The 25,905-nt window shown below is 31.9% G+C and overlaps 1 protein-coding gene across 2 annotated transcripts in view; it reads left to right on the forward strand.

Annotated features, from left to right (window-relative positions):
* The window catches only part of LOC123218258 (probable LRR receptor-like serine/threonine-protein kinase At1g56140), a 34,149-nt gene extending 16,055 nt beyond the window's left edge, over positions 1–18,094 (forward strand). Inside the window, exons 1-24 of one of the 2 annotated variants that reach the window (XM_044639565.1) lie at positions 3,908–4,198; positions 5,867–6,056; positions 6,148–6,219; positions 6,301–6,372; positions 6,806–6,877; positions 7,250–7,321; positions 7,423–7,494; positions 7,597–7,668; positions 7,750–7,821; positions 13,386–13,457; positions 13,548–13,619; positions 13,703–13,774; positions 13,881–13,946; positions 14,618–14,680; positions 14,936–14,980; positions 15,060–15,121; positions 15,233–15,606; positions 15,772–15,967; positions 16,065–16,226; positions 16,314–16,432; positions 16,520–16,730; positions 16,961–17,192; positions 17,276–17,426; positions 17,503–18,094. In XM_044639565.1, the coding sequence (XP_044495500.1) occupies positions 4,051–4,198; positions 5,867–6,056; positions 6,148–6,219; positions 6,301–6,372; positions 6,806–6,877; positions 7,250–7,321; positions 7,423–7,494; positions 7,597–7,668; positions 7,750–7,821; positions 13,386–13,457; positions 13,548–13,619; positions 13,703–13,774; positions 13,881–13,946; positions 14,618–14,680; positions 14,936–14,980; positions 15,060–15,121; positions 15,233–15,606; positions 15,772–15,967; positions 16,065–16,226; positions 16,314–16,432; positions 16,520–16,730; positions 16,961–17,192; positions 17,276–17,426; positions 17,503–17,910 (3,147 nt within the window). In that variant the 5' untranslated portion in view covers positions 3,908–4,050 and the 3' untranslated portion in view covers positions 17,911–18,094. Of the gene's footprint in view, positions 1–3,907; positions 4,199–5,866; positions 6,057–6,147; positions 6,220–6,300; positions 6,373–6,805; positions 6,878–7,249; positions 7,322–7,422; positions 7,495–7,596; positions 7,669–7,749; positions 7,822–13,385; positions 13,458–13,547; positions 13,620–13,702; positions 13,775–13,880; positions 13,947–14,617; positions 14,681–14,935; positions 14,981–15,059; positions 15,122–15,232; positions 15,607–15,771; positions 15,968–16,064; positions 16,227–16,313; positions 16,433–16,519; positions 16,731–16,960; positions 17,193–17,275; positions 17,427–17,502 lie in introns of those variants that run through there. The other variant, XM_044639564.1, reaches the window with a different exon arrangement.
* The last annotated feature ends 7,811 nt before the right edge of the window (positions 18,095–25,905 follow it).

The raw sequence follows: 25,905 nt of genomic DNA on the forward strand, positions 1-25,905 counted from the left end.
TGTTCAGGGTTGGCTTGACACAATCCAACCCTAACCATAAAATAGTCATTTCCTAAACAAGAATTCATTACGTAAGTTTGACAAATAACTTGAGCTAGCATACATCTCATTAACTCATAAATTCCAATGGTGTTTAAGTTGTTAGGTAGGTCCTTTTAGGATTCTTTAAAAGTGATGTTATATGCATTTATAATAAGCATCAATTTCAATACTAACGATGATATATTATCATATGATTGAGTGTTATATCAACCTTAATTCAAAATCATCCACAATACAATTATGTGCACAAAAACTGTGCATAACTTTATGCACAAATAATGACATATCACCAATATATTATCATTGACACGCATTCAAGTCTTCTCTAGCGATATTTTAAAATCAAATTGTTGACTTACCTGGTTCAGTAGTTATGAGATCGATTACTAGACCCAAGATTTGACCTTTTCAATGTGGTTGGTTTCATCCCAAATGGACAGTCTAGTTGGGTTGGGATTCCTCTTTACCAAAAAAAAAAATATTTTATACATTTATCTTAATATTGAAAGAGTTAATGACATTTTGAAGTGAAATGATAGGGACTAAAAGGTAATTGATAGAGACCAAAATGTTACTAAATTTTTTTGTAAAATTTTTTTTGTAAGACTAAAGTGATATTTAAACCAAATTGTAGGGACTAAATATATTTTCCCTTAACTAGAAGTATCAAAATAGCCAGTTAGTTAAATAACGTTGAAATTTATCAAAGTAAAAAAGGCCTTAATATGCATTTTTCTCAAAAAAAATTTGACAGTAACATTGTGAATTGCACAATTGTATGTTTTAGTGCAAGCGTGCTGTAATATATATAAAAAATCATTTTCTAGTCGAAATTAAGGGTGTGTAAGTCTGCGCATGTATTGTTGAAAAAAAAAAAAAAGGGATTGGAACCAATAAAGGTCGGTTTCCATTTGAAATTGAGGTTGTTGGTTCTTAGTTGAAGAAGTAAATAAATATAAATCAATTAAATTATATATATAATTTTGTGTATGAATAATGATATGTCACTATATAATTGAGTGTTATTTTATCTCTAATTTAATACTATTTAATCATATGATGATATATTATTGTTCGTGCATAAAGTTACACACATTATTTGTTCACATAACACTAAATCAATATTGATTCAATATTATATTGATTCTAACACAAAATCTCAAATACACACGTCTCATTCTTTGTTAGAACTCCAAGAATATCATTAATGGTGGCAGATTTCGGCCCAACTTACTTTGAATCTTTGAGGGTCATGGTCCAAAACCTGGTTGACAACAATCACTTTCAAATCAAACATAAAATCTGGAAGCTCTACATAGACAAAACAATGGCCAAAAAAGAATTTTACATGACTCCATACTGTCTGAGCATCGCATGCCTCATAGTCAAATCTCCTCGAACACACTTCAACATTCCTTATCCTTTAGTTTGTTTCTCTTTAATGCCTTCTCAAGCTTCAATCTCAATGTCCCATTACGTGAGTTTCTACAAGAACTCATCACCAAATTGTCCCGTGAATTGTCTGGAGGAGTGAATTTCAAATGTTTGTTGAAGTGGAAGTTGTGAACATTGAAGTGACCGGAAATGTGGTGATAAAGAGGTATGTAATCAGGAAGATTTGATGAATGATAAAAAATTTCAGAAGATTTTTGACCAAGGAGTTGATGAAAATTGAGTGCCGATGAAGATTTTGTTCATTATTTGGGTTCACAATATGAGGAAATGAAATGAGGGCCAAGAAAAATCTTTGCAATTTTAGGAATATCACCAAAATCAAAATGACATCCTTTTCTACTTTAAAAAAGATCATTTTATGCTTAGATACTTCTAGGAAAAAAATATAAATTGGATGGGATAAATTAAAATACAAGGTAGTTTTGGTTTTCTATTGAAAAGAATCAGTTTCGGACTTGGGACCTAACTCCACTATAGTGCTACCCAAATCTTATCATACTTCTATCTATTTAAGGTAGGAATCAGAACTGACTAAAAATCAAAACCAGCAGTTGGATACCTAATGGTTCTAATTCCCAACATGTAATTTGCTCAACCCTTGTCTATATGTCAACATAAATTTAGGTAGGACCATACATATTTATCATGGGAATAATTATATTGAAATAAAATGGTATATAAATATCTAGTGGTGCATATGCGTTGTCCTTAAAAAAATTTATTAAGACATCCTAGTTGAAAATTATTCTACCTAATAATAAAAACAATAATATTTTAATAGGGACATATAATTTTTTCAAGGCCTAACAACTACTTCTCACCTAAGATTTGATGAAACGACAATTTCTTATTCTTTAAGTTAAATGAAAAAACAAAATTCCTACTTGCCATTTATTTTTCGTCAATGAATTATGTTGAACTTGCTTATAAATGACTTTTTGCGCTTTTATTGAATTTGTGAAACCGCCATTAATACTTAATATAAATGTTTATTTATCAATATATTCTTGTTTAAAAATTTATCACTTAAACCCCTAAAATATATAAAAATTCTAACCAACCTTAAAATATTTCGTTTCGTTAAGTTCTTTGAGGGTCTTGTTGTCATTTTTAAACTACTAAGAGGTATATTGAAATTTCAAGAATTTTTAAAACACCCCAAATGTTTTTAATTTTCCAAAACCTTTGGAAAAATTTCATGGACATCAAGTTTTTCAAAAATTATAGTTCAATGCTAAATATATATAGTTTTGAAAAGCAAAAATAGAATAGAAAACTAAGGAAAATGACCTTTCAGCCCTTTCACTGAATGAATTTCATTAACAAAAGTAGATGTCTGATGAAAATTTTACCTTTTAAAATTTTATAAAATAGAAATTTGTCATTCCAGCAAACCTTTAGCTAGAAAATAGTCTTTTGGTCTTATATCAGTATCACTTTTGAATACTAGGACTTACAAATAATTTAGGGTAAATGAGTGTTGAATTTTTAAATAAATGTGAGTAGTTTCCAAATAACAGCAGGGATAAATGACTTACAAACCTTTGGAATGGTAGGAAATTCATCCTCAAAGTTCTAGTGAATATATATAAAACTTATCTTTGAGTACAAATACAATGTGAACGTAGACTCTTGTTTGCTGGCTGACGTTTAGATGAGATGAGCAAATTGTCAACATGGAAAGATTTTTCCATATATAATTGAGTGCACGCGTTGGTGTCTACATCAAAGGGATGTTGATATTACATCGTCAACCAATGTAAACTTGGCATGCCTTATCGTTTCCACCAAGGTGGGCTCTTCAAATGATGTTAACTTGTCATCTTTATATGACAATTCAACAATGGAAACTGCGTGAGAGTTTAGATTATACTTTTATACATATTTTAAACTGAAATTTATATTATTTAAAATAAATAAAATTATACGTACAAACAAATTATATAAATTTATATATACGAACTTATGTGATACATATGATTGAATGATGTGAATATTTATTTTTTCTCTTTTTTTAAAATCAACTAATTAGATATTATTATCTTAATTTGTATATATAATTTTATATTGTATATGTAATATTACTCAATGCAAAATTATATAACTTGATGGATGTTACCATCATTGTGTGATTTTCACGATGTGGTAGGAGAATGGTTGCCCTTTGACTGTAATTATTGTAATTTTGAGAAGTGGTTCTATGACAATAAAAAATCATTATTTAATATTGGAGAGATTGCAAGAGTTGTGCTAGATTTTAATTCTTGTTTCTTCTTTACTGCTTTTGGGTCATTTTTTATTTATGTCTCATCCCTATTTATGTGTTGACATGTAGTCTATATGTTAATCGCTGGTCATATGGTAAATTATGCATCTATAAGTTTAACTAAAGAAGGGTTCCGACCCTACAATACTCTCAACAGTTTTTCTTGTCTACATAAGGCATAGATGATGCCTTTCTGATGAGTTCATACTACAATAAATGGGAATATATTAATATTATTATTCTTTCTCCTTTAACCCACTTCAGTCCTTCTCTCACTTGTCCATATAATGAATATCATGACTTCTAGAGCGAAGCTGCTTTCTTCTTCAGGATTTCCCCATTGTCTTTTACGTATTTGCTTCTTTATTATAATCTTCCTCGTAATCCAGAAGTCCAGTGCTCAAACAAATAATTTCACCACTGACCCCAGTGAAGGTACTGTCTTCTTCTTTCTTTCTTTGTATTTTTCATTTCATTTCTTTCTGTGTTTCAATATTTATATGTATTATATCATTTTGCATGTGTGTCGGTGCTTGAAAAATTCTCAGCAAAAACCATTTTTGATTTATGACCGAAAGATTCTTTATTCGGCTTTTGACAGTTTATTTATTATATATATCTAAGCGTAAGTTCTGCCAATTTTTATTTCATCTTCGCATGTATGAATATTGTTTAATATATATATATATATATAAAATGAATTTACCAAATAAAACAATCCAAATCTAAAATCTGACCTTACTCACAATGGTTCAACTACAAGTTAATTCTTTTTGATAACTAATATGAATATTCAATGGATCTGATTTTGGATTGGTTATCAATCGGACTAATCAAATCAACTAATCTAATCTGAAATCTAAAACGATCATTTGTTGTAAAAGTAGATCAGATTCGAGTTAGCTTAAATGAGTCGATTTTAAATTGAAACTCTAATATAATAGCTCGATTTCAGATTGACTCATTTGTCTATTCGGTAATATTGTTTATCCTCTTAATAAACATTTGGTGATATTGTATGCCAACTCAAACGAGCTTCAATTTAAGTTCAAATTAGACATTATGACTTTAATCTAAGTTTGAATCAACTCTAACCTTTGATTCGGTTAGACTCAAATAGAATTTACACTTAATAATGTTAAACTACTTTTGAAGTTTTCTATCATTTGGGGCACAAAATTAAGATAACCTAGAAATTTGATTGGTATCATCAGTCACATCAATGAAAATACATATTTATACCAACTATTATAATATTAAAAATACTATTATAATAAATTTCTATAAAATTAAGACAAAATATTTAAATTTTTAAAAAAATTAATTTAATATTTAAAATTCAATAAAATTATGTAATAGGTAAAGTTAAAAAACTATTTTTATTTATTTTATGGAAACTTCAATTTTTTTTGGCTGTGTTAAGAAATTTCAAAATTTTTAGGCTTTTCTCTATTTATTTTTTTAAAAAATTATCTAAAAGATTTAATAATTCACATAACCAGATAACCAATTCGTCAAGTTCTGATATCACAAGAGAAGTAATTGGTATAAACCCACAGACCTTTTTCTTTTAATTCATTATATTTTGTCAAATAATTATAATATTAATCATAATTTAACAATGCATTGTAAATGATAGAGTAAACGTAATTCTAGTATAAAATATAATTGTTGCATTATTATAATTTGGGAAATATTGTAAGTACAATTGGCTTTCTTGACCCTACCTCACACTGTCATTGAGTGAATTCAATCTAAACCAAATTAAGTTTGAGGTTGGCTCAATCTCAAATAGAATTAATAATCCCAACTCAAGTTGGAGTTTTTTGAATTAGTATATAATATTATTGGAAGGTTATTAACAAGATGAATAATAATGTCAGATCAAGGTGGATAGTATCTCGACAAAATAAATAGTGTCACAAAGTAGACAAATAAGTCCATCTCGAATTGAGTTATTAAATCAGAACTCTAACTTAAGATTGACTCTAACAATACCAGCAAACTCCATGCATGCCTTTCTTTTTTTTTTAAAACTCTATCACATATATATTCATCAAAATTTTAATCAACTTCAATATGCATGCATGGTGTTGTGAGCAGTGAGGGCACTGAATTTAATATTCGAGCAATGGGGTGCAGAAGCAGTGGCTGGTCTGTGGAATATAAGTGGAGAACCATGCAGTGGAACTGCCATCAATGATACCCTTAATTTTGAGGACCCTACGAATAATCCTGCAATCAAATGTGACTGCACTTACGACAATGCCTCAACCTGTCATATCACCCGACTGTAATCCTTCCTTCTTCCTTGAAGGCTGCCATTCTATTTACAGGTTCATAGCTCAATATTATAAGTTTTAACATTATAATTCATCTTACAGGAGAGTTTATTCTCTGAACAAAAGAGGAGTAATTCCAGAAGAGCTAGTGGCTTTGAAATATCTCGAATTTTTGTATGTTTTTTCCCACTTACTTTTAATTTCCTTAACTATATATATTCATCATGCTAATCTTTTTCTGTTTGAGGTTTGTAGGAAAATCGATCAAAACTATTTCACTGGTCCCTTGCCTGCATTTATTGGAAACTTATCTCGATTGATGTTACTGTGAGTATTTCATAGTCGCGAATCAATGTTCGAAATAACTAGTAAATAAACTATATGTTTTAAGTTTTGAGTATTCAATTGGAAAACCAGATATTGCATCATCAAGTAATTCTGTGATTTTGAGCAAATCATATAATAATATATCATCTTGATACCCAACTGAGTACTTACCTAATTGAGTACTCAAAACTAGGTGTAGATAAAATCACTCTCAACTTATTTGTATCAAGAATGAAAAAGGAATACTTATAATTCCAACTGCGTAAATGAGCATTTGATTAACATGTATTCTGGAATCGGTAAAATGTGAAAGGTAAGATAAAAGATAGGATTCTAGTTTGTGTTTCCCTTGACTCATAATATTTCTGATTCCTGTAAGGATTATTATGGTGCTAATTGATGCCTGTTTGTTTTGTTCTTTGGCTATTTCTAGGTCAATTGCCCACAATGCATTTTCTGGGCCTGTTCCCAAAGAGCTTGGAAACCTTAAGCAGTTATCTGTTTTGTAAGTTGGAATATTTCTTCCTCTTTTCAAATGAGTTTATGATTACAACTGGATTAATGTTAAGCACTCATCTACCAGTTTAAGTTGTTAGATGTGATGACAACTTGCTTTACCATAAGTCACTCCAGATCTGGTTACCACTGATCGCACCTGCTCTGTTCATCTAAATGAACACATGAACAAGATTCTAATACACTTAAATATTGTGAAAAGTCTAACTGCTGATTTGAGTAACCCATTTATGACATCGATCACTGCTATACAATAGGAACTAGTAAACTTAAATCTTTAATTTGATTTTGAAGAGAAGAAACATTCACATCATTGATGATTCCTCAAGATATAAATATTCATTTGATATATGTTCTGTAGGTCTTTGAGCAATAACAATTTCTCAGGTACACTCCCTCCAGAACTTGGCAACTTAGCCGTGCTTGAGCAATTGTAGGTTCCACCTTCCTTATTTGTTTAAGTCAAACACTTAATTCAACTCTAAAGCTTTATGAGTTCTACAATAACAAAACCTTTTAATAATAATTTTGCAGATACATTAACAGTTGTGGATTGAGTGGTGAAATTCCCTTAACTTTTGCAAATCTTCGGAATATGCAAACTATGTAAGAAAGATTTTGTCTACATGTTTATGGCATTCTATTTTTCCTCTGACTGAAGATTAATTTGCCAGAAACAAGCTTACAATGAGTCTTTGTAAAATTCAGGAAGGCATCAGATGTTCCTTTCGCAGGCAAAATACCAGACTTTATAGGGAATTGGAGCAAGCTTATATTGCTGTTAGCGGCAAAACTTTCTGCATAATCTTCATTTGTATTCTGTGAATGAGAACATAGAGTTTATATAAATGTTCTTTGCAGGAGATTTCAAGGGAACGCATTTGAAGGCCCTATACCATCAAGTTTTTCTAACTTGACCTCATTGACCTCCTTGTTAGTATATTCTTTGTTATGTCCATCTTTCGATATTTTACTCAAGGACTACTATCGTCTCCTCATTGGATTATCACCTTAATAAAATGCAAGTTCATGAATCATAATCATACATTATCATCCATGTACAGGCGTCATGGGAATTGTAAAACTTCAGGAGGTTGAACTTAGATTAGAAAAGCATTCCCCCTTTCTCTCTGCAAAGAGTACTTATATTAGTTTTGTTATGTTGGAATTGGTGATTCTTTCATCTATAAGCTAGTATGTTAATGCATACGAGTCTCACTAAAACGACTATTGGAAAGTTGGCTCTTTAGGTCCCACGTCTATTAATTTATTCTCTTTGTATTTTACCAAAGGCCATAAATAGAGGTTTTGGTTTTAATTCAATATCATCCCAAAAAACAATTATAGTCAAACATAATTGTATTGAGAGAATCTTATTATTAGGGATCTCTAATAGTTTATTTTTCCTTTATAACTATTTTTTGAAGATAGTGAAAGTAGTCAGTGGCACCGAGGACGTAGGTACATTTACCGAACCTCGTAAATTCTTGTGTTTTCTTTCTTTTATTTTTCTACATTTTATTTTCTGCCTCAATTATTTATTTATTCAATAACATAAAAATTGTGTATTATATTTCCGTTGCACAACAAGTGGTATCAGAGCCTAGGTTTAGGACAGTGAGTAGCTCTTTATATGGTTATGTGCATGTCTAGGATAATGTTATCTAAAGAGGTTGGTTTTGAAGGAGGCTTTGTCCCCACCAATCTTTCATAGGTATTTTCCTGGTGCATATATTATCATTTTTGGCATTTACTACTATCCTAGGTTATAGTAATTTTGTTTTAGCTATTGAATATAAATTTTTGAAATTGGTTATTTAAAAAACTATCTACCAAGTAAATCGTAGTCAGCAGAAAATTGCATCGACATCAACAAAGACAATTATGACAATCGCAAAAATTGATGTGAAAAAATTTGATGGTCGAAACAATTTTGGCTTGTGGCAATGTGAAGTGATGGACACCCTGTGTCAAGAAAATCTTGATATAGCTCTAGAGGAGGAAAAACTAGAGAAGATGAATGACAAAGAATTGGTAAGCATCAACCGATAAGCTTGTGGTACAATCTGTATGTGTCTTTGTAGAGAGCAGAAATATTCATTCATGAAAGAGACGTCTACAAGTAAGATGTGGAAGACATTAGAAAACAAGTATATGAAGAAGAGCAATGAGAATAGACTTTATTTGAAGAAGAGACTGTTTCGTCTTCAATTGAAACCTGGTACAAGTATAAGTGATCATATTAATACTTCTAACCAGTTGATAGATGATTTATTGAACTTGGATGAAACCTTTAAAGATGAAGATAAAGCAATGCTTCTATTAGGATCTCTTCCTGAAGAATTGGATCATTTAAGCATTACATTACTTCATGGAAAGGCGTAAGAGACTTACAATAAGGTATGTATTGCTTTGAATAATAATAAAATTTGAAAGAAAAATCAATAAGAGAATAAAGAGACAACTATTGAAGCCCTTACTACAAGAGGATGAAGTCAAAGTCGCAAGTAAGAAAGAAGGGGTAGACCTCAATCAAAGAAAAGACCTAGTAAAGATGAATATGCTTTCTGCCAAGAGAAGGGACATTGGAAAAAAGATTGTCCAAGGTTACAAAGGAAAGATAAAAGTAAGACCAAAGTTGCTTCAAATGCATGTGTAGCTGAAATTGAAGAAGATGAGTTAGACTTTGCTCTAGTAAGTCTGCTAATGACATCTCAGTATGATGAATGGCTTTTAGATTCTGGTCGCACTTATCATATGTGTCCACACAAGGAATAGTTCTTCAATTATGAAAAATTAAATAGTAGAGTTATTTTCATGGGTAATGATATTCCTTGTAAAATTGAGGGGATAAGTTCAATCCGTTTAAAGAATAATGATGGATCAACTAGAGTTCTGACAGATATTCGACATGTATCACAATTGAAGAAAAATCTTATCTCTTTGGGAGTTTTGGAATCCAAAGGCTTTAAGGTGTTAATGCAAGATGGAGTCTTGAAATTTATCTTTGGTGCTCTTGTAGTGACGAAAGGTATAAGAAGAAATAACTTGTATTATTATAATGGTGATATAGTTTTTTAATCAACAGTTGTAGTACTGAAAAAGATGTAGATGATGAAACAACTAGATTTTGGCATATGCGTTTGGGACATATAAAGGAAAAAACCTTATTTAGTTTGGTGAAACAAGGCTTATTGAAAGGAGCAAAGACCTGCAAGTTGGATTTTTGTGAGCATTGTATCTTGGGAAAACAGACAAAAGTAAGATTTAATACTGTAATTCATAATACTAAAGGTATTCTGGATTATGTTCATTCTGATGTGTAGGGACCTACTAAGATAGCTTCCTTGGGAAGTAGACACTATTTTGTTACTTTTGTTAATGACTTTTCGAGAAGGACATGGGTGTACATTTAAAAAAAAGAGAATGACGTATTAAGTGTTTTCCTAAAATGGAAAAAGATGGTTGAAACTCAGACTGACAGAAAGATCAAACGACTAAGGACTGATAATGGTGGTGAGTATACTAGTGATCCCTTTTTTGAAGTTTGTCAGGCTGAAGGTATTGTACATCATTTCTCAGTCAAAGGAACGCCATAACATAATAAGGTGGCTAAACGTATTAATCGAATCTTACTGAAGAAGGTTAGATGTATGTTGTCCAATGTTGGGTTAGGCAAAACATTTTAGGCTAAGGTTATTACATATGCATGTTATCTCATTAATCGTTTACCATCCACTGTAATTGAAGGGAAAACACCTCTTGAGGTATGTTCTAGAAAATCTGTTAATAACTATGATTCCTTACGTGTGTTTGGTTCTACTACCTATTATCATACAAAAGAATCTAAATTAGATCCAAGAGCTAAGAAAACAATCTTTATAGGGAATAGTTCTAGAGTGAAAGGATATTGTCTTTGGTGTCCAAAGTTGAAAAAATCATTCATAACAAGGATATTACCTTTGATGAATCTGCCATGTTAAAAGAGATAACAAAAAAGACTGATGATACTCAATAGTAGGTGGAGTGTACTCCACAATAGGTGAAGTTTAAGACAATCACAATAATAAACCCAGCCAAAGTTATTGAAAATGATAATGATACTTCAGTGGTAGAGGAGGAAAGTGAAGATGGAGAGGTTTCAACCCAAGAACATCAGTAGCAACAAGAATCAATTGCATCACATAAGCTAAAATAAGAAATACATAAACCTGCTCGATTTGCTGATATGGTGACCTATGCACTTCTAATTACCGATGATGATATTTCTTCCACCTATAAAGAAGCAGTCAAAAGTCTAAAAGCTGAAAAGTGGAAGAAAGCCATGGATGAGGAGTTATAATCCTTTTAGAAAAATGAAACTTGGCAGTTAGTTCAATTACCAAAGAACAAGAAGGTAATTAGGTGTAAGTGGGTGTATGCAAGAAAAGATGGATTTCCTAACAAAGAAGATGTTTAGTACAAGGCAAGGTTGGTAGCAAAAGGCTACACTCAAAAGGAAAGGATTGATTTCAATGATGTATTTTCTCTAGTTGTTAAACATTCCTCTATTAGAATTTTGTTGGCCTTGGTAGCACAATTGAATCTTGAACTAGTTCAACTTGCAGTGAAAACTGCGTTTCTACATGGTAATTTGGAAGAGGAAATCTACATGACTCAGATTGAAAGATTTAAGGTTGTTGATAAAGAGAATTAGGTTTGCAAACTAAAGAAATCGCTTTATGGATTGAAATAGTCACCAAGACAATGGTACAAGCGATTTGATTGATTCATGATGAAGCATAAGTACATAAGAAGCAAGTATGATAATTGTGTATATTTTCGCAGGCTATAAGATGGGTTTTTCATTTATCTATTATTGTATGTTGATGATATGTTGATAACTTCAAAGAATCAAGAAGAAATTGAGAAATTGAAGAGACAACTCAATCAAGAATTTGAAATAAAAGATATGAGAAAAGCCAAGAAGATTCTAGGTATGGAGATTAGTAGAGATAAAAGAAGAAGCAAGGTTAGTTTGACTCAAAAAAAATATTTGAAGAAGGTACTACATCGTTTTGGTATTTCTGAGAAGTTAAAACCTGTAAATACTCCACTTACTCCTCATTTCAAGATTAGTGCATCCTTATCTCCATGTACAGATGACGAACGAAGATATATGTCACAAGTTCCGTATTGTAATGCGGTTGGTAGCTTGATGCATGCAATGGTGTGTACAAGACCTGACATTTCACATGCAGTTGGAGTTATGAGTAGGTATATGCATGATCCTGGTAAGGGACATTGGCAGGCTGTGAAATGGATTCTGTGACACTTACTAAAGACTATAGATATTGGTTTAGTATTTTAGTATGATGATGTACTTGGTCAAGATGTGACTGGATATGTTGACTTTGATTATGCTGGTGATTTGGATAAACGTCGATAAACTACTAGTTATGTCTTTACTCTTGCAAAAGCACCGATAAGTTGGAAGTCTACCTTGTAGTCTACAATTGCTTTGTCTACTATAGAGGCAGAGTATATGGTAGTTACATAGGCCGTAAAGGAAGCTATTTGGTTACAAAGATTGCTGGAAAATTTAGGAATTGTTTAGAAGCATGTCAATGTGTATTATGATAGTCAAAGTGCAATTCATTTGGCAAAGAATCCAGTATTCCATGCACGAACTAAGCATATTGATGTTAGACATCATTTTGTAAGGGAGATAGTTGAAGAAGGGAATATACAACTCCTGAAAATTAGGACTACTGAGAACCTTGCAAATATGATGACCAAAGTGGTAACAATGATCAAGTTCAATCAATGTTTGAACTTGATCAACATCCTGCAAGCTTAAATTGTGCCACAAGGGGCATTTGAAGTCCTTGCTAAAGAAGGAAAATATAAGAGAAATTTGGTGGGACGCATTAAATCGCCAAGGTGGAGATTGTTGGAAAATTGGCTCTTTAGGTCCCACATCTGTTAATTTATTCTCTTTGTATTTTACCAAAGGCTATAAATAGAGGCTTTGGTTTTAATTCAATATCATCCCAAAAAGCAATTATAGTTAAACACAATTATATTGAGAGAATCCTATTATTAAGGATCTCTAATAGTTTATTTTTTCCTTTGTAATTATTCTTTGAAAATAGTGAAAGTAGTTAGCGGCACTGAGGACGTAGGTACATTTACCTTACCGAACCTCATAAATTCTTGTGTTCTCTTTCTTTTATTTTTCTACATTTTATTTTCTGCCTTAATTATTTATTATATTCAAGAGCATATAAATTGTGCATTATATTTCCACTGCACAACAACGAAATTGGGTGTAAACAGTAAAGAGCAGCTTTTGAATTTCTCTTGGGAGTACTCGAAGGGTTTTTCAGGAGAATAACATTGAGATGTAGTCTTGTTTTGGGTCAAGCAGAATAAATCGTGCCTATTCTTTTTCTTTACATTTGAGTCATAGACTTCACAGGCGCTCTAATTCTTTCATGTTGGATTTAATTGTGTAGGCGAATCAGTGACTTATACAATGGTAGCTCTTCGCTTGATTTCATTAGAGGAATGAAGAACTTAACTGACTTGTAAGTTTATACAAACTTAAATTCATATATTCTGTTCTTCTTGATCAATCTTTCATTTCTGACACCAATCGTTTATGTTCTTATATGTAGATCCCTGAGAAATGCTATGATCACTGGTAGGATTCCTTCCGGCATTGGAGAACACCAACAGTTAATGACTTTGTAAGTTGATATTAGAAACAAAATCGCAAGTGCATTTCCACTGATTAATTTGTTTTGAACTATAATTCATCTTTATTTTGCAGGGATTTGAGTTTCAACAACTTAACTGGTGAAATCCCAAGTGCCTTATTCAATATCAGTTCTCTTACTCACTTGTAAAAATCATCAATCTTCCAACTGTCAATTTCCAGATTTTGAGTTTTGAAAAGTTATGTTTGTTTTAAATTTAATTTGAGCCTTACAATTCTCTTCAACGTCCAGGTTTCTTGGAAACAATAGTCTGTCAGGCAACCTTCCTAGCCAAAAAAGTGAAAATCTTCAAACCATGTAAGCCTTGAGTTTACATATATAGCAAGTCTAAGATGAATTGTTACGTTTCCTGTTAGTGTTATCTTCTTTTGTAAATTTTAGAGATGAGAAATAGATTGACATTAGCTGTTACTAAACCTAAAGAACAGCAAACAACAGGATGCACTAATATTCAACATATTCAATATACAAACTCTAGGTGACAGATACTGACGTGTATACTTGCTAATCACATTTTCACAAAAAGTTGTATTTCACTACAGTTGTCGTTATACCTATTATGTTTGACTAAACTAACAAGCAAATACGATTCTAACCGCTATATTTAGTAAATTGCATTTTGATATTAGATCAATGTCTTTCAAATCTCAACTTCTTTAATTCGGAAACTTACAAAATTTGGGTCATCACTACAAAACATGAACAAAGAAAGATATAGTGTTGCCAATCCTACCCATTCCGTTTGAGAATCAAATATTATATTGATAGATTTTCTCATATGCGTCTTGGAATTAGTCCACTGACAAATGGAATTGAGTTCTTTACATGCAAACACTTATAAGAATCATCTTACTGTCTTTCTCTAAATGTCAAAAACCATTTGATGAAGCTTACTTCAATTGAGTTCTTTTTTTCTGCTTGTTTTTGTTTACATCACAGGTACCTAACATACTTAAAATTTTCTGCAGAGATTTATCATACAATTTTCTATCAGGATCTTTTCCATCTTGGGTGACTTCAAATTTGCAGATGTATGTCTCACAAACTATATAATATGTTCTTACATCATTTTCTATACATTGCTATTGAGCTTAAGCATTATGAAGCTTATATAAGCACTCTTAGTTTTATTTTTCTTTTGTGGGATTTAAAGGGTTATTGTCAAGCAACAATCTTCAATTTCATAATGTCTTTGCAATCTACTTAATTATAAATCCTGCATCTATGTTTCAATAACAAGAATGCTTCAGAATTTTGAATAAATTTGGCTGCTTTGAATAATATAGGAATCTGGTGGCTAACAACTTCGCATTTGACAGCTCAAACAGTAGGTGAGCTATAATTTCTCTTTTGATCATGCTTATTGAATCTACAATAAAAATAAGATGTTCTGTTTTATGTGCTTGCCAGTGTCTTCCCTGGATTGAACTGTCTTCAGAGAGACTTCCCTTGCAATAAGAATGCTCCGCGCTGTTAGCCGTTCTCTTTCTGCTGTTGAATTCTTTTCTCTCTAATATGGTGTGTCAAAATGCATTTTATGTTATGTTGTTAAAATTATTAGCGCTTGATCTTTGTATTTTCAGATGCAAAGTTTGCAATCAAGTGTGGTGGTAGACAGATGAAAGCAGATAATGTAGACTATGAGACTGAGAACACATCTTTTACCGCAGCTTCATTTAATGTAACAAGTACAGAAAAATGGGCAGTGAGTAACGTGGGAATGTTTTACGAGAGAAACGATCCATCATACGTGCAAAATAGTCTCGCTCAAGTGACTGGAACCCTAACACCAGAGCTTTATCAGACTTCAAGACTTTCCGCTGGGTCACTTAGATACTATGGCCTTGGTCTTGAGAATGGTCCTTATGATATAAGCCTGTTATTTGCAGAAACAGTTTTTGAAAGCTCACAAACTTGGAAGAGCCATGGTAGGCGTGTTTTTGATATCTATGTTCAGGTAAACATATTCTTATTGTCCATAGATTCCACAATAAGAACTCCACATGCTTTAAATGATGCAGTAGAAATAAGATTAGTTCAGGAATAGAGCCTAATCTTTTCTTCCTTTCCGCATCATTAACTGAATTGAGAAATATGAATTCTATCCCACGTTGTCCTCTAGGGAACTCTCCAGTTAAAGGATTTTGATATATCGAAGGAGGCAGGTGGTGTTAACAGAGCAATTACAAAGAATTTCAATGCTACAGTGTCTGAGAACCACCTTGAAATTCACCTATTCTGGGCTGGTAAAGGTACTTGCTGTGTACCTAAGCAAGGTGATTATGGACCATCAATTTCGGCTATTAGCGTTGTTCCAGGTGAAACTTGTGGTTCCTTTTCACCTTCATTCAGGATGACTTGTACTAACTGTGCTCAGCTGTTTCTTACCACTACTCACTGAAATTTACTGCTCAGATTTTGTACCAACTGTGAGTGGGCTGCCGCCAAAAGCTATACACAAAAAGAACCAGACAGGGCTAATTGTTGGTGTTGCCGTCTCTCTGGGAATTCTGGCCTTCATACTGATCTTTGCAGTTTTTTACATAAGGAGAAAAGGAGATGATTATGATCAGGAAGGTAAGGGAATCATACAGGGTGTAGAAATAATATAAAGACTGGTGTGCTATGTGACTGATGCTATGGAAGTTTCTATTGAATATGCAGTGCTACAGGCAATTGGTCCTAAAGGAAACACTTTCAGTTATGCTGAGTTGAGATCTGCAACGAAAGACTTTGACTCTTCAAATAAGCTCGGAGAGGGAGGATTCGGACCTGTTTACAAGGTAACTTATCTTTCAAGTAATGCATGACCAATACTTTACATTGGGAATGGTAAACTAGTCTTAGCTCTTGGATTCTGTTCTTCACAGGGTACACTTTCTGATGGAAGAGTAATCGCTGTGAAACAACTTTCCGTGGCATCTCACCAAGGGAAAGATCAGTTTATAAATGAGATCGCCACCATCTCTGCTGTGCAACATCGTAATCTTGTGAGACTATACGGTTGCTGCATTGAAGGAACGAAGCGCCTCCTTGTTTATGAATATCTCGAAAACAAAAGTCTCGATCAAGTATTGTTCGGTATGAGATACTCATCATGATTATTATATATTCATTGGTGCAAACTATAAATTTAATGAATTTCTGTTGTTTTAACAATATGAGTCCATGTTTCATACGGAGATAAGTAACAATGTTTTAGAAAGCTCCAAATTTCTTCAAGAGATCATTCTTGAATCCTAAATTTCCCAATTAAATAGATACTAAATCTTGCAAGTTTCTAATTACTAATGCAGCTATCATTTCTGCAGGAAATGGTGAGTTGCATCTTGATTGGCCAACCCGGTTCAGTGTATGCATGGGAACGGCAAGAGGGCTAGCTTATCTTCATGAGGAATCAAGACCAAAGATTGTTCATCGAGATGTTAAAGCGAGTAACATCTTACTTGATGCTGAACTCTGCCCCAAGATTTCAGATTTTGGATTGGCAAAGCTGTATGATGACAAGAAAACTCATATCAGCACCAGAGTTGCAGGCACAATGTAAGCTTCTTCAACCATCTTTCACATTGAAAAGGCATATATAAACACACATTGTAGGCCTAATACTGTCAATCATCTTGCAGAGGTTATCTAGCGCCTGAGTATGCAATGCGCGGACACCTAACAGAAAAGGCTGATGTATTCAGTTTTGGTGTTGTTGCTTTGGAGATTATCAGTGGAAGAGCAAACTCTGACAATAGCTTGGACACTGAAAAGATTTATCTTCTTGAATGGGTAAAGAATAAATTCGAATTCTATTTTCTTTGCTTGTTTTCACCTTTGTACTTAATCAATTAGACTTTTGCGATAGGCATGGAACCTACATGAAAACAACCGAAGTTTGGGCCTGGTTGATCCCACATTAACCGAATTCAGTGAGGACGAAGCTCTTCGAATAATAGGAGTAGGCCTCTTGTGCACTCAAGCATCACCAATGCTGCGACCACCCATGTCAAGAGTTGTGGCCATGCTTGCTGGAGACATAGAAGTGGGCACTGTTACTTCCAAGCCAAGTTATTTGACTGACTGGGATTTTAAGGACATAACAAGTGTCTTTCTGGATAATGAAGAAGGTGCAGCAGCTGCTGCATCTGATAAAAGCTATGGCAATCAGAAAAGTGATTCGAACAATGCAACCGCTGTTTGCCATGCAGCTGATCCATTGCTCTCCCCAGTTGATGTCACTCAGTTCAGTGACGTAATAACAGATGGCAGGTAAGAAGAAATAATTTATACATGTTTAGAACATTTTCAGACTGCAGACAGCAATAAGGCATGTAATGTTAGGGAAGTTACGGTGAATGGATTCAGCAGAGGTTCACTTTGTTAAATAAATTCAATTTGATCCGTAGGATCATCATATAGATCATAATATAGTGAATCTATATAAGGTTTATAGATCATTCATCTCTAAAATTTCTCTGAGTGACGGTTTTCATTTGGTAAAGTCATCTTATTTTTTGTGTTAACCAATATACAAAAGATTATTAATCTTTGGGTTCCCTGCCATTACCAACTACTGTTAATGAGTTTCCTCAAACTTTCTTATAACTTATTTTAGTGAATATACAAGGACCTCTTGAAGGGTCCCTAAAAATGTTATCAGATTTCTCCAGCCTAAAGAATAGCTTAAGATGTGAGACTATTAACCATCAGATTTAAATTAAGGTTCTCAACACCTTTAAATGATCACGGGTGGATTTTAGTGAATACTAGTAAAGAGTGTATAACAATATAAAAGATTAAAATAAAAAAAAAAAGAGAAAACCCTCTTAGTGGTTTTACCGGAAAACAAATGATCTAACTAAATCAAATGACCATTGACAATCAAAGATAACCTTTTACGTAAGATCCATAACTCATGTTTTGTAGTTTGTATGATAGCAATGATCATACGTAACATTTATTTTACATAAATTAAATAAAATTATATAATCTTAATTTCAGATGATTTACATAACTCCATTGATGTCTTCTGGCCTTTTAAACGGCACAAGTAACAAGCTGAGAATGAAAAGAATGTTCTCTGTTACTAATTCACACGGCATTGAATTAGTAAAAGCAGAAGGAAAAGGCAGTGCATGGTCCAAAACCCGTGGAAAGAAAACTGAATGCTGTCACCTGTCAGATGGAAACTTCCAGGATGGTTTTTCATTTTTGTTTTTATATATATTATTTTTGGATTTTTATTTATAATATTTATGTTACCCTTTAATTTATATATTTGTTAATAAAAATGTTTCATATATATTTTGTTCTATTTTATTTTATATATTAATCATATTTTATAAAAACTCGAAATTTTTTTGTAGTTTGCTTATACATTAACTTCGAGGATTTAAATTGCCGGTTTATAGTATTTTAAAAATTTCAAAATTTTGATTTTTATGATGTTATAGAGTATTATTATCCGTTTTATGAATTTTTTTTTTAATGATTTTAGAACTTATAAAAGTTGCATAAAATCAACTAGAATCTCAAGGTATTAAACCTGAAATTTTGATAGAGTTTGTAATTTGTAAAAAAATTTAGTATTTTTACAGCATTTTTAAGCATTTTCAATTTTATTATTGTTTATATATAAATTAATATGTCTAGTTTTATTTTTGAAATTTTCATAATTTTACTAATTAAAAAAATTTATGAAAATTGTTATAAAATTAAGCGTTAAACCTGAAATTTCTTTGATAGAGTTTGTGCCTATAAAATCAATTTAATTTTTAGAGCTTTATAAATTATTTCTGATTTAATATTTTTTTATAAATAAAGTAGCATGTCTATTTTAATTTTAGAAATTTTCACAATTTTACAAATTATACACTATTTATTAAAATTGTTACAAGATTGTGTGTCCAATCTGGAAGATTTTTGCCAATGTTAGTAATATATGAAAGAAATTCGTTTTACATGACTTTTTAATATATTTTCAGGTTGATATTTTTTTTATTTAAACCCATAAATATGTTAAGTTTATTTTTGCAAGATTTCATAATTTTTTGAGCTATATAGGATTTTATAAAATTACTAGAAAATTGAACTATCAAATGTAAAAACTGTTGACAGTGCTCATTAGCTATAGAATAAATTAAATTTTTGAGAAGTTTTTATATTCTTTTAAGATATATATATATATATTTCGGCAAACTATTTATGTGTCTTCTTTGTCCTTGCCAAGTTTTGTAATATTTCAATTTATATAAAAATTTATAGAATTTATGAAACAAAGATTGTACAGTGTAGACATGTGTTAGTTAGGTCTAGGTTTGTTCATTTGGATACCTTTAGAATTTGTAAAATTAGGTTTGAATTGAGGTTTTTTAATAGAATCTGAGATGATTTCTAAGACTTATTAATACAAGTTGAATTTATGTTGACTATTTTGCTTTTTTATTGAATTCACGAAACTATTATTAACATTTAATATAAATGTTTAATTACCAATATATCTTTGTTTAAAAATTTATCATTTAAACCCCAAAAATAAATAAAAATTCTAACAAACATTAAAATGTTTCATTTTGTTAAGTTTTTTGAGGGCATTATTGTCATTTTACAAACTACAAAGAAATGATGTTTTTCATGTTCAATTTTTTACAAAAATTCTAACAACATTCCCAATCATGTGAGCAAACTTCTTACCTTCTCCAACCATCTTCTTTAAAAATCTCTCTTTTACATTGTTTTTCAAGGAAATGATGTTTTAGATCATATCGATGGCACCGATGTTTATCTGCTTGATCTAAATATTGGATCTAATACTATTTCAATCTTAATCCTGGCCCAACTATGGCGTCAGATTGATTCTCTTATTTTATCATGGATTCAATCCATAGTATCTACTGTTATCCTCTGCACTTTTCTTATACCAGCTATTTCTCTAACTGCTAGATAGGCTTGACTTGCCATTGAACAATTGTTCAAAGATCAAGCTTATTCCCAATTATTACAACTCAAATCTAAATTCTACAGTACTCAGAAGGGTGACCTTTCCATTGATGCTTACCTTCAAAAGTTGAAAAATCTTTTTAATTCCCTTTGTTTTGTTAGTCATCAACTTATAGAAGATGATCTTATTCTTCAAATTCTTGAAGGATTACTTGATGAATATGAAAGTTTGGTAATTAGTATCAGTTGATAAAAACCTTTATCCACCTTTGTTAAAGTTTGAATTGATTTATATTTTCAAGAAATGTGTGTGTCTCACCATAAAAAATCCTCTAGAAGTACTACTCGACAAGCTTTGGTTACAAATCAATTTTCTTCTGGTTGGGCAAGTCATATTCTAATAATCGTTCTTTCACTTAGTCTTTTTATGGTTTTGATCAATCCCAACGTTTTGTGGTCATTTTTCTTATGGTCCTCACTTCTCTAATCAACGTAATTTCTATCCTTTTTATTCCTATAACAATGATTTTGGTATACTTGGTAGTCGTCTATAGTTTACCAATAAAAACTTTGATTCCTCTATTTAGTGTCAGTTGTGTTTTGCTTACAATCACACTACAAGGGATCGTCCTCAAATTTCTCATCCATCTTTTTGTTCTCAATCTCAATTTTTTTTCCAAATCTCTACCTTACGTTTACAAGAACCTCCTTCCACTTCTTGGATGCCAGATACTAGTGCTTCATCTCATATGACTCCTTTTATAAGTACTTTAATTTTTGTTGTTCCTTATTCTAGACTTGAAAAGGTAATTTTGGTGATGGTTTGATTCATGATATTTCTCACATTGGTTTTTCAGCTATAAACACCCTATCTAAATCATTTTCCATGAATAATTTTCTTGTTGTTCCTAACTTGACTCATAATCTTTTTTTTGTTAAGAAATTTACTCATGATAATTCATGTAGTAATAATTTTGATGAGTTTGGTTTTTATGAAAAAGATCTTTGGAGTCATCATGCTCATCACAGCTACAATAACCTTGGTGATCTCTATTCATTCTTGTCTTTCTTGGATGGTTAAGCTCCTTTTACAACACAGTATAGCTACTTTTTTTAAATTCTCTTTTTTTAAATTCTCATGTACACTTACAAGCTCCTTTTGATTTAATATATTCTAATGTTTGGCCTTCTCCTGTGTCTTCATTTTTTGATTTTAAAAATTTTGTAGCTTTTATGGTTGATTATTCACGCTTTCTGTCGGTTTTTCCTTTGAAAAAAAAGAGTGAGGTTCATAAGTGATTTGTTATCTTTCATAAATTTGTACAAACTCTATTCTCCAAATTTATCAAAGTCTTTCAAGCAGATGGTGGTGGAAAATTTACTAATAATAAAATGAAGCAATTGGAATACACTGTTGGCTTACATATACAATTTTCATGTCCTAATACTCCATAATAGAATGGGGTTATTGAGAGATTTCATCACACAATTATCAACGTGGTATGGGCACTTTTGTTGCAAGCTCAACTACTACCATAGTTTTGGGTTGAAGCTTTACACATTGCTATTCATCTATACAACATATTGCCTACCCCTACCTTGTCCAATATTTCACCTTATACAATGTTGACTTTCAAATAATGAATTTTGACCATTTAAGAGTGACTGGTAGCTTATGTTATCCAAATCTTTCTGCTAAAGTTTCCAATAAGCTTTCCCCTCATTCTATACCTTGTATTTTTTCTTGGTTATCCAACAAATTCTAAGGGTTATAGATGTTTTGATCCCATTGCCAAAACCATTCACATTTCCCGTCATGTCCATTTTTATGAGAATATTTTTCCTTATCATGAATTTGCCATAAATAATGGTAAATCTCAAAGTCAAAATATGATTCTCTTCTCTCCCACCAAAAATCTAAATAATTAACTTTCCTCCACTATTACTCACCTAAAATCAAGCTTTCCTAAACCATCACATTCCAATCACCCAACATCCCATGATCCTAGGAATCTTGCTTCACAAAGTCCACTATCACATCAATCTACTCCTTCAATTTTGGTGTCAACTGAATCTTCAACTCATCATTCCAAATTTGCTTCATTGCCTCAATTACCTATATCTCAACCTACACCTTCCTTTTTTAATTCAAATACTTCAATTCCACCAACTGTTCCCACCATTACCCTGCATATTGCAACATCCATACCGATCACAACTTCCTTACTCAATTTAAATATTTGCCTTTTAAACCAAGATTCTCCAATTCATTCAAATTTACGTTTTCTTTCCAATCAAATCTCACATTTTTCATCAACTGTATCTCCAAGTGACAATATCCCTTCATCAATGGATCAATTAACAAATGATCTCAACTAACAAAGTCAATGCCAAATCTCCATCCCTTCACAATTCCCTTAATTCTAAACCCACCATCCTAAGCCATCCTTACACAACCTACTTTAAGAGAGGTAATCTTAAACTTAAAATTCAGTTTTCTCTTACTGCATGACCCACAATTCCATTTTACCTAAACCAACCTCATATACTCAAGCTGAAAAACATCCAAAATGGCTTCAAGCTATGTTAATTGAATATAATGCCCTCATTGAAAATGGAACTTGGTCTTTGGTCCCAAAACCTTTCAATATGAATCTTGTTAGCTCTAAATGAATCTTTAAGGTAAAAAAGAAGTCTGATGGTTTTTTATAATGCTATAAAGCATGATTAATGGCACAAGGCTTTACACAATAGTTAGGGGTAGACTATAATGAAACATACAATCCTATTGTTAAACCCACAAAATTTGAACAGTTCTTTCCTTGGCTATTTCTAACAGATGGTCTTTGCATCAATGTGATGTCAAAAATGCCTATCATTATGGCATTTTGATTGAAGATGTGTACATGTCTCAACCTTATAGGTTTGTTTATCCTGATTTTCCAAATTATGTCTGTAAATTGCACAAGGCGTTGTATGGCTTGAAACAAGCACCTCGTGCTTGGTTTTAGTGTTTTATTGATTTTCTTAAAGACAAAGGATTTCAAGGTAGCAAATCTGATCACTTTATGTTTATTTACAAAGGCATTGATGGTATGACCATTCTACTCTTGTTTGTGGATGGGATTCTTTTAACAACATCAAGTTTTGATTTATTGCACAAGTTGTTGAATGTATTGAAGAATGAATTTGCTATGTCCAATCTTGGTCTTATTCATTATCTTTTGGGCATTGTTGCGACTCCAAACATCGAGGGTTTCTTTTTGGATCAACAAAAATATGCTATTGATCTAATTTAGAAAAGTGGATTGAAATCTGCTAAACCTGTTACTGCTCCAATTGTTAGTTTGGAAAAATTATTTGTTGTCACAAGTCCTTTATTATCTGATCCTAGTCAATGCTGAAGTTTTTTTGGTCTCTTCAATATCTTAATTTCACAAGACCTGACATCTCTTTCTTTATAAATCAAGTTTGTCAACTTATGCATCAACCAAGAGAAGCTCATCTTACTGTTGTCAAGCGTATCATTCGATATATCAAAAGGATTCTTCATTATGGTCTCCAAATTTTTAAAGATAAATGTGATAATCTTTAGGCTTATTTTGGTGGAATTGGGTTGGTTGCCCAGACACATGATATTTCACAATAGGCTTCTGTGTCTTTTTCAATCCTAACTTAATTTCTTGGCATGCTACGAGACAATCCACTTTATCCTAATCCAGTGCAGAGGTTGAATACTGTGTTATTGCTTAAGTAGTTGTTGAAATTGCTTGGATTCAGAGTATGTTACAAGAACTTTCTATTCCTCTTGCTGATCCTCTACTTGTTCTTTATGACAACATCATTACTACATATATGGCAACTAATCTTGTCCAACATGCCCGCTCAAAGCATATTGAACTTGATATACACTTTGTGTGTGAAAAGGTTACCACCAAAATGCTCAAAGTCCAATATGTTTCCAATACTAATCAACTCGCTAATTTGCTCACCAAGGGTTTACCATCAAATTGCTTATACACATTACGTAGCAATCTCTACATCTTGGCACGTGCTTCGATTGAGATAGAGTAAATGTAATTTTAGCATAAAATATAATTGTTGTATTATTATAATTTAGGAAATATTGTAAATATAGTTGTATATTTCTGCTTTTAAATAGGCTTTGTACTTCTCTTCATACATCAATGAGAATAGTCATTCTCAAATTCTATAGTCAAGTGGGGAATTTTGTTCTCTAAAATAGATTTTTAAAAAAATCCATTTTCAAAACATAAAAAAGCAATATTATATATAGTTAGTATTAAAAAAAGTAAAACTATGTAAACAAACAATGAACACAATTTTATACACACATAATAACATATCATTAGGTGATTGAGTGATTTTGAATTAGTATATAATATTATCAGAAGACTATTGATAAGGTGAATAATGTTATCACAGATTAGGGTAGATAGTATCTCGATAAAATGAATAGTGTCATTAGATAGACAAATAAGTCCATTTCGAATCGAGCTACTAAACCAGAACTCTAACTCAAGATTAACTCTAACAATACTAGCAAACTCCATGCATGCCTTTTTTCTTTTTTTTCTTTTTTTTAACTCCATCACATATATATCGTCAAAATTTTAATCAACTTCAATATGCATGCATGATGTTGTGAGCAGTGAGGGCACTGAATTCAATATTCGAGCAATGGGGTGCAGAAGCAGTAGCTGGTCTGTGGAATATAAGTAGAGAACCATGCAGTGGAACTGCCATCAATGATACTCTTAATTTTGAGGACCCTATGAATAATCCTGCAATCAAATGTGACTGCACTTACGACAATTCCTCAACCTGTCATATCACCCGACTGTAATCCTTCCTTCTTCCTTGAAGGCTGCCATTCTATTTACAGGTTCATAGCTCAATATTATAAGTTTTAACATTATAATTCATCTTTCAGGAGAGTTTATGCTCTGAACAAAAGAGGAATAATTCCAGAAGAGCTAGTGGCTTTGAAATATCTCGAATTTTTGTATGATTTTTCCCACTTACTTTCAATTTCCTTAACTATATATATTCATCATGCTAATCTTTTTCTGTTTGAGGTTTGTAGGAAAATCGATCAAAACTATTTCACTGGTCCCTTGCCTGCATTTATTGGAAACTTATCTCGATTGATGTTACTGTGAGTATTTCATAGTCGCGAATCAATGTTCGAAATAACTATTAAATAAGCTATATATATCAAGTTTTGAGTATTCAATTGGAAAACCAGATATTGCATCATCAAGTAATTATGTGATTTTAAACAAATCATATAATGATATAGTATCTT

This window comes from Mangifera indica, chromosome 6, assembly GCF_011075055.1.
Source record: "Mangifera indica cultivar Alphonso chromosome 6, CATAS_Mindica_2.1, whole genome shotgun sequence".
In the NCBI taxonomy this organism is placed as follows: Eukaryota; Viridiplantae; Streptophyta; class Magnoliopsida; order Sapindales; family Anacardiaceae; genus Mangifera; species Mangifera indica.